The sequence below is a fragment of the Zea mays genome, chromosome 1 (assembly GCF_902167145.1).
Source record: "Zea mays cultivar B73 chromosome 1, Zm-B73-REFERENCE-NAM-5.0, whole genome shotgun sequence".
In the NCBI taxonomy this organism is placed as follows: domain Eukaryota; kingdom Viridiplantae; phylum Streptophyta; class Magnoliopsida; order Poales; family Poaceae; genus Zea; species Zea mays.
The window spans coordinates 64,210,073-64,223,057 of record NC_050096.1 but is presented as its reverse complement, the minus strand read 5'-3'; the positions used below and the strand labels follow the sequence as shown (position 1 = coordinate 64,223,057).

The 12,985-nt window shown below is 47.2% G+C and overlaps 2 protein-coding genes across 8 annotated transcripts; both read right to left on the bottom strand.

Moving 5' to 3' along the window:
* Positions 1-1,012: 1,012 nt before the first annotated feature.
* LOC103635475 (uncharacterized) lies at positions 1,013-6,193 on the bottom strand. Of its 5 annotated transcripts, none has more exons than XM_008657935.3 (3): positions 5,701-6,193; positions 3,485-5,610; positions 1,019-3,338 (listed from the first exon to the last, which is right to left on the bottom strand). In XM_008657935.3, the coding sequence occupies exon 3, from the start codon at positions 2,676-2,678 to the stop codon at positions 1,164-1,166; it is 1,515 nt and encodes a 504-aa protein (XP_008656157.1). In that variant the 5' UTR covers positions 2,679-3,338; positions 3,485-5,610; positions 5,701-6,193; the 3' UTR covers positions 1,019-1,163. The 5 variants fall into 5 exon arrangements, with proteins under 5 accessions (NP_001288396.1, XP_008656157.1, XP_008656161.1 ...); XM_008657939.3 differs by having other exon boundaries at positions 1,019-3,653; positions 4,595-5,610; XM_008657930.2 differs by having other exon boundaries at positions 1,019-5,636; positions 5,795-6,166.
* Positions 6,194-9,957: 3,764 nt separating this feature from the next.
* On the bottom strand, positions 9,958-12,583 carry LOC100194085 (uncharacterized). Of its 3 annotated transcripts, none has more exons than XM_008661865.3 (5): positions 12,145-12,583; positions 11,618-11,841; positions 11,238-11,506; positions 10,742-11,126; positions 9,958-10,625 (listed from the first exon to the last, which is right to left on the bottom strand). In XM_008661865.3, exons 1-5 carry the CDS (start codon positions 12,428-12,430, stop codon positions 10,191-10,193), a joined length of 1,599 nt encoding a protein of 532 aa, XP_008660087.1. In that variant the 5' UTR covers positions 12,431-12,583; the 3' UTR covers positions 9,958-10,190.
* Positions 12,584-12,985: the final 402 nt, after the last annotated feature.

Here is a 12,985-nt window from a genome sequence, read left to right as displayed (position 1 = left end):
TATTGACTACTAGTTTTTGGCTTTTTGTTGTAACTTTTTGATTTCGATCTTGTTTACACTTTGTAACACAGCCGCACTTTCTCCTCCCTCAGAGCCCGCCGAGCCATTAGCGGACCCCAACGTAAAGGGGGATGACGAAATTAGAAAAATGGTCGAAGCTATCATGGACAAAGTTGTTGATCAACTACTAAACGAAGTTGCAGAAGTAGTTCTAAGGGAAGATTAGATGTTATTGTAAAAACATTTGGAATGTAATATTTGTTGAACAATATGTGTAATATTTTGTAACTTTGAATGTAATATATAAGCTATTTATGGTTCAATTCTTTACGATGCATGAAACTTTACATACATACCGTTTTTGAGCCTTCGGCGAAAAAACACCTTCCCTTCTTTTCATGCTTCGTAAATAATATCCATATTTCATAAAAACATCCAATCTTCGTAAAATCAGTAACCAATAGATCTTTTCATTTCAGAGTTTGATGAAGATATACTTCTTCAATAATTATTTTTGTGCCTTGGCACTGTTTCTTCGAAACAATCTTCGAATATCAACATTGAACCCCCTTCTTGCGTCATTGATGCAATATGATGTATGATGTTATGCTTTGCAAATGATGTGATGATGTGATGTTATGCAAAATGATATTTGCCGAAGATCGACGTTTATTTTTCACTGCAAGCCTCCCTTAGGAGCTTCTTCGCCTTTTACTTCAGCGGAATCAGCGTTTATTTTTCGCTGTAAGCCTCCCTTAGGAGCTTCTTCGCCTTTTACTTCAGCGGAATCAGCGTTTATTTTTCGCTGTAAGCCTCCCTTAGGAGCTTCTTCGCCTTTTACTTCAGCGGAATCAGCGTTTATTTTTCGCTGTAAGCTCTGCATTCCCTTCGGAGCGACTTTTGAGCAGAAAACTTACGCTGCGCTCCCTAAGGAACGACTTTTTGTTATTTCGGAGATTCTCCTTGTAACCATAAGTTCTTATTCTTCGGCAACTTTTTGGACTCCGTTATTCTCTGGAGAAGGTATATTTTTACTATGGCAAAAGCGAAGCTATTACAAGAAATTGAAAACGACAAAAAAACACTTAGGCTTTCAATAATTGTTCCTTATTAAAAAGAAAATGATATTGAATGCAAAAACTGCTGCCGAGGTAGGATATTTGTTAGTAAATGTGCTTCGATTCTGGCATAGTACTATTGACTGTGCGAGCTTCGAACTCTTCTCTGAAGTCTCGTTGGTGTTGAGTATGCTGACTCCCTTCTGGCTGCTGGCCTCGTTGCATTGGTGGTGGAGGTGGAGGCTGTTGCCAAGATGCCTGAGGTTGGCTTGCCGAAGCAACAGAAGTTGCAGGGTGGTTGTCCACATACTCTAGAATATAAGGCGAGTGGTACGAAGCAGTATGCATAACTTGCTTCGACTGGCTCTGTTGGGCTGCAGCTTCTGCTATTTCCTTTTGTTTCTGGATGGTGACATGGCACATCCTGGTGGTGTGGCCCTTGTCCTCACCACAGAATAGGCAATAAATTTTCCTGGGCTGATCCCCAAACCTTCCTCCGAAGCCCCTGGCACCTCTGCCCCTTGGAGCTGGGGGCCAAGGATAGCTCTGCTGCTGCCCCGAAGCCTGGGAGGAATATTGTGGCCTCTGCTGCTGGCTTCCCCTATCATCATTCTGAGTGGAATGAATCGATCTGACATGTCTAGGATGAATTCTTCCTCCGAAGCCCCTGGCTATTTCGGAGAACCTGTAAGCTTCCTCCCTTCTCTGTCGAAAGTCATTGTTAGCGCGGATATATTCATCCATCTTCTGAAGCAGTTTCTCCAGAGTTTGAGGGGGCTTCCTGGCAAAGTACTGGGCTGAAGGTCCTGGCCGAAGCCCCTTAATCATGGCCTCAATGACAATTTCATTGGGCACTGTTGGCGCTTGTGCCCTCAGGCGTAAGAACCTTTGGACATACGCCTGAAGATATTCTTCGTGATCTTGGGTGCACTGGAATAAAGCTTGAGCGGTGACCGGCTTCGTTTGAAACCCTTGGAAACTGGTAATCAGCATATCCTTCAGCTTCTTCCATGATGTGATTGTTCCTGGCCGAAGAGAGGAGTACCAGGTTTGTGCAACATTCTTGACAGCCATGACGAAAGACTTTGCCATGACTGCAGTATTGCCACCATAGGAAGATATCGTTGCTTCGTAGCTCATCAGAAACTGCTTCGGATCTGAGTGTCCGTCGTACATGGGGAGTTGAGGTGGCTTGTAAGACGGAGGCCAAGGTGTAGCCTGCAGTTCTGCTGACAGAGGAGAAGCATCATCAAAAGCAAAATTTCCATGATGGAAATCCTCATACCAGTCATCCTCGTTGAAGAAGCCCTCTTGATGATGCTCTCTGTGCTGAGGCCTTCGGTTCTGCTCATCTTGAGCAAGATGGCGAACTTCTTCAGAGGCTTCGTCAATCTGCCTTTGCAGGTCAGCTAGCCTAGCCATCTTTTCCTTCTTCCTCTGCACCTGCTGATGGAGCATCTCCATATTTCTGATCTCTTGATCCAAGTCGTCCTCCTGAGGCGTTGGACTGGTGGCCTTCCTCTTCTGACTTCGGGCCTCCCGAAGAGAGAGGCTCTCCTGGTTGGGGTCCAGCGGCTGCAGAGCGGCAGCCCCTGTTGCTGAAGCTTTCTTTGGCGGCATGACGAAGGTCTATGCTTGCCGAAGGTGTTCGAAACTCAAAAAGTGGAAGTGAGTTCACCGGAGGTGGGCGCCAATGTTGGGGACTTGTTCTCAAATGCTAAGAGTTAAGAACAAGGCAACATAGAAAGTGTTAAATGTTAAAGTCCTTCGTCCTTCAAAGCATTATCTCCCTTCGGATATAATGAATTCCGGACGAAGGTTATGAAGGACAAACCTTCATAAGCACAATAAATGATGAAGAAGGATTCATATGCAAGATATGAAAAATAACATAAACACTTTAAACATTATTATCAACTTATTTTTATTTGCGTTACTGTATCAAAAATAACAAATTATAAATGTACCTTCGGCTCGAAGGAAAGCAAGGGTACAAGCGTGACGCGAAAGTGAATGCCAAGTCAGCGTGAACAGTACGGGAATATTGTTCACCTATTTATAGGCACAGGTCGCAGCCCATGCAAAATTACATCCAGGCCCTTTGCTTTTGACAATAACTCTATAGTAATCTATCTAGGTCTAGATAGTCTTTTCCTCTTTAAGTCAGTTTCCTCTTTTCTGTCATCATGCCGAAGCTCCCTTGCGCATAACTTCGGCTCTGTTTCATCCTTCGTATTGTTTTCGTGCTTCTTCATACCGTGGGTTCTTGTTCGAAGATCCCTGTCCACACATTATACTCCAGAGGCATTGTTAAATCATGTTTTTGAGGACCTTCGGAAGCCGAAGGCCCCCAACAGGGGCTATAAATAGAACCCCCAAACTATCCCCCTCAATACAACAACGAACTCAAGAGCTAGCATACTCACTCCTGCGCATTAGAGAAGCACACCAAGTGATCCAAGTGCTCGTATTCGCGAGAGAGGGCTTTGTTTCAGTTTTGTGCTTGCATTCTTCGATCTCTTAGTGTTGTTACTATGCTCTTGTATGTGTTTATTCCTCCCTCTTGCTTTTTTGGAGATTGTAACTCCCATCAACCTGTGTACAAATAGCAAGAGACTTTGATCTATGTAGATCCTTGTGAGGAGAATATTATAAGTGGAATTTGTGGCCTCAAATTGATCTTTGGATCACTGGAGAAGGGTTGGGTGCAACCCTCGTCCTTTTGGACACCACAACGTGGATGTAGGCTATCATTTGAGGCTTGGTCGAACTACGGGAAAAATTGTCTATGAATTGTGTGCTTTATCTTTTGTAATTCTTCCCTTCTCCCCTCTCTAAGTTATTGCTTATTCTTCACTTGTGATTCTGCTCTATTCTCTAATCCACAATCAAGAGAGAAAACAACTGCAAGAACTTCATTCTTCCTCACTTTGATTTGATCTATATGTTGTGCTAACATCTAATTAGGATCAAGTTTGTTTTGAATTTGTGAAATATTCAGGAGTTCCTATTCACCTCCCCTTTAGGCAACTATCAGAGAGACACGACAATTTGTTACTGGAGTTTGGTTTCACAAAGAAACCTACATCTTCATTGAGGAGTCCCCTAAGGATTGGGTCTCTCAACCCTTTCCTCACTCAAGTGATCACAAAGATCAAACATGAGTCCTCTTTCCCTTACTCAATGAGTTCGTGACTCCGCAAGTCTCTCCACACACTTGGAGACTCTTGCACGCTTCTACAATCTTAGTGGGAGTCTTAGCTCCAAGCTCAAAGATCGCAACACAACTCCACAACTTAACTTACTTAAGTGCACTAGTTCAATTTCTCATAAAGAATGGCTAAGACTAGCCCTCTACTAAATTTGTGGCACTCGGGACTCTTTAGTCACTTGGATGTGTTGCTCTTGTGTATAGACTTGTTTGCTCGACTCTTGGATGTGTAACACACTAGTTGGATCATATATATAACACCAAACCCTCACATAGATGTTGGAACACAACTCCCAAATCTGTTTTTAAAATGTATGCATCATACCTCTCATTGTAGCAAGTCCAGTGCTCACCGAACCTCTAACACTCTGTCTTGTTTGTAGTCATTGTGCGAAAGTTATCAGTGTGCTCCTGACCAGTCCGGTGCCACACCAGACCACACATTATTTAGCCACGTCAGCGGACTATTGTACCAAGCCTTTTCAACCATTGGAAACATTGTTGGTCTAGTGCACACTAGACTAGTCCAGTGCACCTGAGCTGCCAAAGTCTGAAAAGCATTCTCTCTGGGTGTCGAGTCCAGTTATATCGGGCTGGTCTGGTGCGCCAGGTCACTGTTGCCCAAAAAACAAGGTCTCTAGGTGCCTAGTTTGGTGCCCGGTCCGGTGCCAAACCAGACCAGCTCGGTGCACCTCAAAGTAGCTAGACTTGTCCTTTCTAGACATTCTTTTCTTCTCTTTTGTTCTCTTCGTTTCGATATACTCTTGAGCACTTATATGACTTAGATAAACTTATCCTTAGTCCATCCAACCACATTGAGTCATAGTTCTTCATATTTTAGACCTGCTCAACCCTTTCACTAAATGTCACTGAGACTTAGCTCCTAGAACATCATATTGAATATCTGACCTTTCTAACTTTTCTAATGTGTTCCAATATGTTCCTAGGGCCTTTTAGAACTTGTCCAAACATTGAATTCGCTCTAAGTGCATCTCTTGGAAGGGGCGGACCTACATACATGTGAGTGAGGGCCTAGGCCCTCGCTCACTTCTCTGTTGCAAGTATTATAGTTCAGATTTCACCATATGGTCCCCTAGTCAGTCCAACTTAGATGTCCATGCTCTGGTATTTTGATGTTCATCCTTACAAGTATGCTCTCACTCTAATTTTATTCTTGGTTCACCCCTGGCCGACGTGAGTTGAATTCGCATCCAGGAAACGAGTAGAGAGGGTGAGAAGAACTTGCTTGGTGGAGGAGCGGTGGACGCTGGTGGAGGCGCGGACTTGCTCGGTTCGCTCCATGTGCCACAGACTTGCAGGAGAGCCGACCTTGTATTGGATCTTGGAGATCAAGAATCGAAGAAGATCTAACATTAGAATGGGGAATGATTCAAAACCCTAGGTAGTATGAGAGGAGTGGGAAGACCTTACATCGTGTCATGGAAGACGACAGTGAAGGATAGCAAACTGAACGGGGACAACGATGAAGGACGGCAAGCCAGGGAAGGTGGCAATGGTTCAATACCTCGTGTCCCGCTCGCGACCGTGTCAAGGAAAGGCTGCGGCAGCGGAGCGGACGGTGACGTGCAGACGGTGGAGCATCCCTTGCATCGTCTCCCTTTGCCCGTGGGGAAGGTTGCGCGAGGTAATGTGTTGGGGGAGCATTTTCCCTACTGATAGGCCGGGTCGGGGGAGCGCTGGTCCGGGAGAGCACGTTCGAAACAAGCCGTGAAATTTCCCCACGACCCATATCCACGGTGGGTTTTGCATACGGGAAAAGGTAGGTTGGTTCGTTTAGAAATTGGGCTTTCAAACCATCCTTAAAGGTTTATTTCTGAAGGACAATTCACTCCGTGCATGCGTGTTTCTTATTCACATTCGTCAGGGCTGTTATTACCAGATAGCTAGTCAGATAGATGGTCCTGAAAACAAGGGTACACATAACTAGACGATGCTTGAACCACAAGAGTAGACACGAAGAAGAAATATCCTGGGTGGGATCGGTCGTTGGCAGCCACACAGAAACGCGTGGTAGTGCTGCTGGTGATAGGGTAGGTCAACGTCAAGCCGTACACTAGATACTGCTAATGATCGATAAAACAAGGACAAGGATCCAGCTAGCCCCTACATGCATAATAATGCAGTGCGTACAGGGGTTAGGTTAGCTAGAGTTTCCACGCATTTTTTACAGGCTTGAAAAAAATTTGTTATTATATGTGAAGAGTATGACTAGAAGGATCGGATCGACCCCTTCCGTTTGCGTGCAGAAAAGGAGGACGATAGGAAGACGACGGCAGAAGACAAAGCACGCGTCGGTGTCGAGCTTTGGGAGTACTCTCTCTAGTTCGGTAGAGCAAACAATCAGACAGACAGGCACAGGCGGACGCGCGGCTCGCATGGCAGTGCTCCGGGCTCTGCTAGCTCGACGACCTGTCATGTGCAACAGTGCAAGAAAGCCCGGCCCTGTGGTCCATCTATGTGCAATGCCACAATGGCCATCATTTGAAGCAAGCAAAGCAACAAAGCAGTAGCGTCAAGAAGGCTAGCCCTAGCCAAGAGGATGAAAGAGATGGTTTCTTCAGACTAGCTGAGAACGTACGGCGTAACTGCAGTTGCCTGTCATCCTCCGATCCGGGTAGCACTCTTTCGTGATAGTTTAGTTAACATGGGAAAAGAAAAGCGAGTAGAGGAAAGAAATCGCCTGGCGGGCCAATTGAGACAATGCCGGCCCATCTATAGATTGTTATGGGCTGTCTGTGTCTGATTAATTTGGGAGTTTTCCTGGGAAAACATGGTTGCAAGTCAGTTTAATCCTAGCGTTAGCTTCATCGTGTATTTCACTGTGCAGTTGTGTTGCCTATTGGTTCTCAAAAAAGTTGTGTTGGCTGTTGGTTTCCATTAGCCTAGTCAACTAAATTTAAGATTTCAGAAGCAAAGCTTGTTTAGAAAATAGCTCCGCCTCCATCAGCGTAGTCAACCAAATTTAAGACTATGATACACCACCTGCACCTGATATATATATTAGTGACGTTATAAGATAGCTCTAAGTTCTCACGGGCTACTTTTTAGTGCTTCATTGTAGCAACAGTAATTTGTCGTGGTTTCGAAAACCAGGAGACGATAAGATTTGTGTTCGGTGGGGATGCAAGCGTGGACTCACTCTGAATGGTGGATCACGAAGATACGAGCAAAGAACTGAGACATAATGTTATACTTATTCGGGCCGAAGCCCTAGTCCAGTGTAGTGCTAATCATAGTATTGCAGTAGAATGTGTTACAGCTAGAGTGTGTGGTCATGTGCCTCTCCCCCGAAGGAGGGGGGGCCCTGCCCTTTTATGTCTCAAGGGTATGACCTTACAGTGGGACTTTTATTCTACTGGATAGAGAGAGAGAGAGAGGAGAGGGAGGGGGAGAGATCTGCTCTTCGGGTTGTCGTGGTGGGTCCTCCGTATGGTCATGTGTAGCCGTACTCCTGGTATGGCATCGCCTGTTACTTTGGCTCCTATAGCGAGTCCATCGCTAACATCTTTGTAGTGGCGACAGGTCCCAACAGATCAGTCTCATGGTGCGATCATACGTGGCATGGCTTCTCTTGCCGTCATGAGCCATTCATCACCTGTCAGCGTGCGTAGTCGTACACTCGGTACGGCGCGTTGCCCTGTCCTTCTGATGTACGGGTCACTGTAGAGACCCCGGTGCCCATTCAGCGTGCTGTCTGCATGTCCGGACGTGGCTCGATGGTGACGCGTCCCGTCGTAGCTGATGTGGAGCAGTAACGCTGGACTCAGCTATTTTCCTCGTCGGGTCGCTTGACAGTGAGTTGGTTGTTGGGGAGTTGGTCGACCGGTCTGCCTCATAGAGTTGGTTGGCGGAGTTGGTCAGCCAGTCTACCTCGCAGAGTTGGTCGGCGGAGTTAGGCACCCTCTAGAGCATCGTCCGAGACGCCCTCGGGCAAGTAAAAAATGCATTGCTCGTCCGGGATTGGCCTCAAGCGAGCCGGAGAGTTGGCCGGTTGGTCCACCTGGTAGAGTTGGTCGGTGGAGTTGGGCACCTTCTGGAGCATCGCTCGGGATGTCCTCAGGCGAGTCAAAAATGCGCTGCTTATCTGTGGTTAGCCTCGGGCGAGCTGTGACTGCGTCTCCCGCCCTAGATTGGCCTCGAGCGAGTCGTGATCGTCTTCCGCCCGTGGTTGGTCTCGGATGAGTCGTGACAGCGTTTTCTGTTGACCTCGGACGAGCCGTTACTGCGTCTACTGCCTGAGGTTGGACTCAGGCGAGTCGTGAATGTGTCTTCTGCCCGGAGTTGGCTTCCTTCTCACCCGGCGGGGACTTAGTCGAGGTTTATGGGTCTTGCCTTGGATATCCCGCTCCTGGGTATCCAACAATATTTATTCCCACTACCGCTATTATAGCAACTATATATCATGACCTCCATTAATAAAGCAAAGAAGGAAGTGCGCTAATAATACGGGTGGAATACCGAGGGTTTAACCAAGGAGGGAGGCTAAGGCACTCGGTTCAGTTCTTTGCAAGCTCACTCATGAACAACGTAAAGGCTACCAACAAGTGTCATCATAGAAGACAAAACTGACCTTGTGGATGAGGGTGGGTTGGGGGCCAAATCTCTACCCGTGCACCTCTTCCTTGCTCCCGTCCTCGCTTTATGCAAGCTTAAGTTATACTACCTCCATTTCTTTTTATTTGACGCTTAACATTACAACTTTACCTTAACAAACGTCAAATAAAAAAAATGGAGGAAGTACATAAGTGGAGGTTTAAACTATAGTTGCTAACTCCAAACACACATTCACACTCGTATAGCCAACAAAATATGTATGTTTTGTGTGTTTTATATTCTATACTCAAACATAATATGGATATTTTTATGAAAAAATAGGAAACAAATAAAACCGGACCGTGATCGCACCTAAGGCACAAGCACATTACGACTGTCATATGCCCTACAGACAACGGGGAGCCATACTCGGGTCTAGCTAAACCATATCGGGTCACTTAACCTGTCGTGTCGCACCTAAGGTCCAGGCACAACACTACCAGCATGGGCCCTATGGACAACGGGCTGAGCCATGCCGAACCATGGGCCGCTCAACAGGCCCGACCCATTTGCTTGATCTCGACTCGTCTGCCATGTATACTAGTGATGCTCTTGTGCAGGCGGAGCTACCAGATGTTAGTGTAACAGATTTGCTAGGTTATCGATTGAGGTACATGAGTTTTCGATTTGATAATTTTAAGAATAGTTAGATTCAATTCGAGATCGTAGTTATTTGATTGAGAAATGGAGAGGCGCTAACGTGAATACCATTTGTGGCACCGTCGTCCGCCACGCATGCAAGGCCTGAGGAGGCGAAGAGGGCCCTGTTGCCACCATCCTCGCAAGTCACAGAACTCAATATTTAACTCTAGGCTTGAAATTAAAGTTACGAGATATTTATGTCTAAATATTTGATATAAGTTCGATGGAATATTATCAAGGTTCTATTTTAATCTGATATAAGTTCGATGGAATATTGTAATATTATTTTTAATTTGGTACAGGCTTAACAGGACATCCCGTGCTTCTCTACATGTGCAATCATCGCAATCTGCAACCATCCCAAAATCAAGGCTGTAAAAAGCTTTGTAATTCAGCCTAGCTGCCTTTGCAAGAGTTTGTCAGCTCGGGTAATTCAACTCAGAACCAACTCCGAATACAAAGTTCTATGTAGCATTATATATTTATATACATAATACGGGCATAAAATCCCAGAAAGTTACCAGTTTTCAACAAGTTTTGGTTCTTTAGCCTTACTGTTTGGCGGATGAAACCAAGTCCTGAATACTGACCTCTTATGTATACTTAGACCCCAAAAAAAAAATCAGCTATCAGGCTACACACATACACACATCCATTTCACATCATCATACATCCGGGAGTGGCCTCAAAACTATGGGAAGGCCGAACTTAGGCTGGAGCGTGATATAATCCACAGGCGCGTGCACGTAGCTCGAGGAAAGCGTGAAGGAGAACTTCTTCAGGATCATGGCCATCACCGACTTCGCTTCCAGCATCGCGAAGTTCTGGCCGATGCATGCCCTCGGCCCGATCGAGAACGACAGAAGAGCCTGCGGGGTCTTGGCCGCGTTCGTGACCCCGTTCTGAAACCTCAACGGGTCGAAGTCATTGGCGTTGTCGCCCCAGACCTCTCTGTCTCGGTGGAGGAACGGGACAGGTATGGCGATCCCGTTGCCTTTCGGTATGCTGAGGCTGCCCAGCCTTATGTCGGAGGTAGGCTTTCTTAGCATGAGCATGACAGGGCCGTAGAGTCTCAGTGTCTCGAGGAGCACCATCGTCATCTGCAATTGTAATGGCAACAACCTTCGATGTCAGCAGCAGCTAAAGATCGCGGTCAAGACATTTAAGATTCATGCAGTAGTCACAAGTGGATGGGGAAAATCCATGCGCGCGGTACCTCATTGAATTTGTTAAGCGTGTCTGCAGTAGGGTTTGCCTGTCCGCACTCTCTCAGGACCTCGTCCCTTAGCCGTTGCTGCCATTCCGGGTACACGCTGAGCAAGAACATTGTCCAGGTGAGCAGATGGGACGTGGTCTCGTGGCCTGCGAAGAAGAATGTCTTGCACTCGTCTATGATCTCGTCCATGGTCAGGCTCAACTCGTCCCGTTCCCCTCCTCGTTCCGCTGTGAGCCAGGCCTCGAGCATCAGGCCGAGCAGGTCGTTTCCGTATCCACTACTCCTTCCATTGGATGCCACCCGCAACTGTATGATCGCCATGAGCGTTGTCTTCATCTTCTTTTCTAGCGCCCACTTTAGCCTGTTGTTCTTGGTAGGGAGATACCTGGAAGTAGTAAAGAACTCAATCAACCAAACCGTTGTTTGGATGTACAGAAAAGGCAAGACCGATTACTGGTGACCAAGAAGAGGCAAGAAAAGAAATAGATCGACTTGCTTGAATCCTGGCAGCTGCACGTTGAGGAGAGTCGCCATGGCGAGCGCCAGGAGCTGCTTCTGCGTATGGAACACCTCTTTGCCCTCCTTGTAGCTGCTTCCGAAACCGGTGTGGGCGATAACGTCCGCCGTCAGGTCCTGGAACTGCTTGCTGAACTCCACTTGCACTTCTCCCCTCCCACCGTCCTCGCTGGATCTGCTGGCTGCTGCGAGCTGTTCCCACCGCTTGATCAGTGGCTCAGCACAGCTGACCATCGTCTCCGTCATCATCTTACGAAACCGGCCATGAACAAATGCATTTCAGAGAACGTGTCGCCCACCCGTGGGGAGATCTGAGATGAGCACTGAGACGAATCCAGGAGATTATTAATTAATTGTCACCTTGAGCTTGTCCATGGCGAAGGCTGGGTTGACCACCCTCCGATGGCGCACCCAGTCGGTGCCTTCCACCAGGACCAGCCCTTTGCCCATCATTGCCAGGATAGTCGGGTGGGCGTCGTCCTTGAAGAAATGGCCGGACTTGTTGAAAAGAACTTGCCTTACCGACTCGTAGTCGAAGAGGCAGACCCGGGGCCGCGGACCCATCCAGTACAGGAATGGCTCCCCTGCGCGACGTTGGAACGAAAACCTTCAGTTCAATTCCATGCCAAGCCGGAGAGAGTTAAAACTGGTACCCAGCCATGAGTTTAATTTCAGTGTTCGTTTTGCCTGAGCAACTCAACTACAGTACAGAAAAGTAGTGCTAGCGTGGAAGTAGTGAAAAATATATCAAGCATAGCAGGAACAGATCAACAGAGCATAGATGATTAATAACATCAAATCAGGAAGGAGCTACGGATACAGGAGACGCATAGAAATAGATGATACATCCTGGATGACTGGACGAACAGACAGACAGGCATACCTACCGTACTGCTGCTTCCAGGCGAGGAAGTGGGGCATCACCCTGGGGAGGTAGTTGTGGTCGCGGACGTCCAGCCGGAGCCCGTCGTCGGCCTCCGCCTTCATCCTCCTCATCTCGCGGTTGCAGCCGCTGAGGAAGCTGTAGGGCGGCCCGCGGACCCCCTGCGCCCTGAACATGCCGGCCACGGCGCGGGGCCGCCAAAGGAGGCGCACCACGACGTAGTCCCAGAACCACGCCGCCGCCAGCGCCAGGAGCGCGGTCGCCGAGGCCAGGAGCAGCGTGGCCGCCATGCCCGCACGGCCGCACACGGTTTGATCGCCTCGCACGCTGGGTGGGTGGGGGGACTGCCTGTGTGAGAGGAGGTGCCGGTGCGCTGCCGTCCCTTTAACTCCTCCGTGCCGTGCAGTGTCGAGATAAGAAAGAACTGCTCCAAATTAAATAACGAATGAGGACTGTTTCCGCCGAAAATTGTATGCTTTCCCCTGCAGAAATCATCATCGTTAGCATAATCTTCCAGTCAGGGTCGTTAATTAGTTACGTTTCCGTTCATGCACTTTGATATTTATGAAGTTTAAGACAATATGGATGTCTTCGACATCAATATGTAATAAAGTTAAATAATCTTTATATTAATATATTCGAGCATTATGCAATGATGAATTATTTATGCAATTGATGTGTACGTGAGTTTTAATTTTGTTTGGTTTGACTTCTGAAAATAGGTGTGACCGTCGGAAGTTAATCGCAACTTATAAGAGGGCGAGAAAGCCATAAGACGTTATGAACTTTTGACCCTGAGCCCGTTAAAAGTTACCTGACCGTTGAAAGTTAGTTGTTTCGATGCG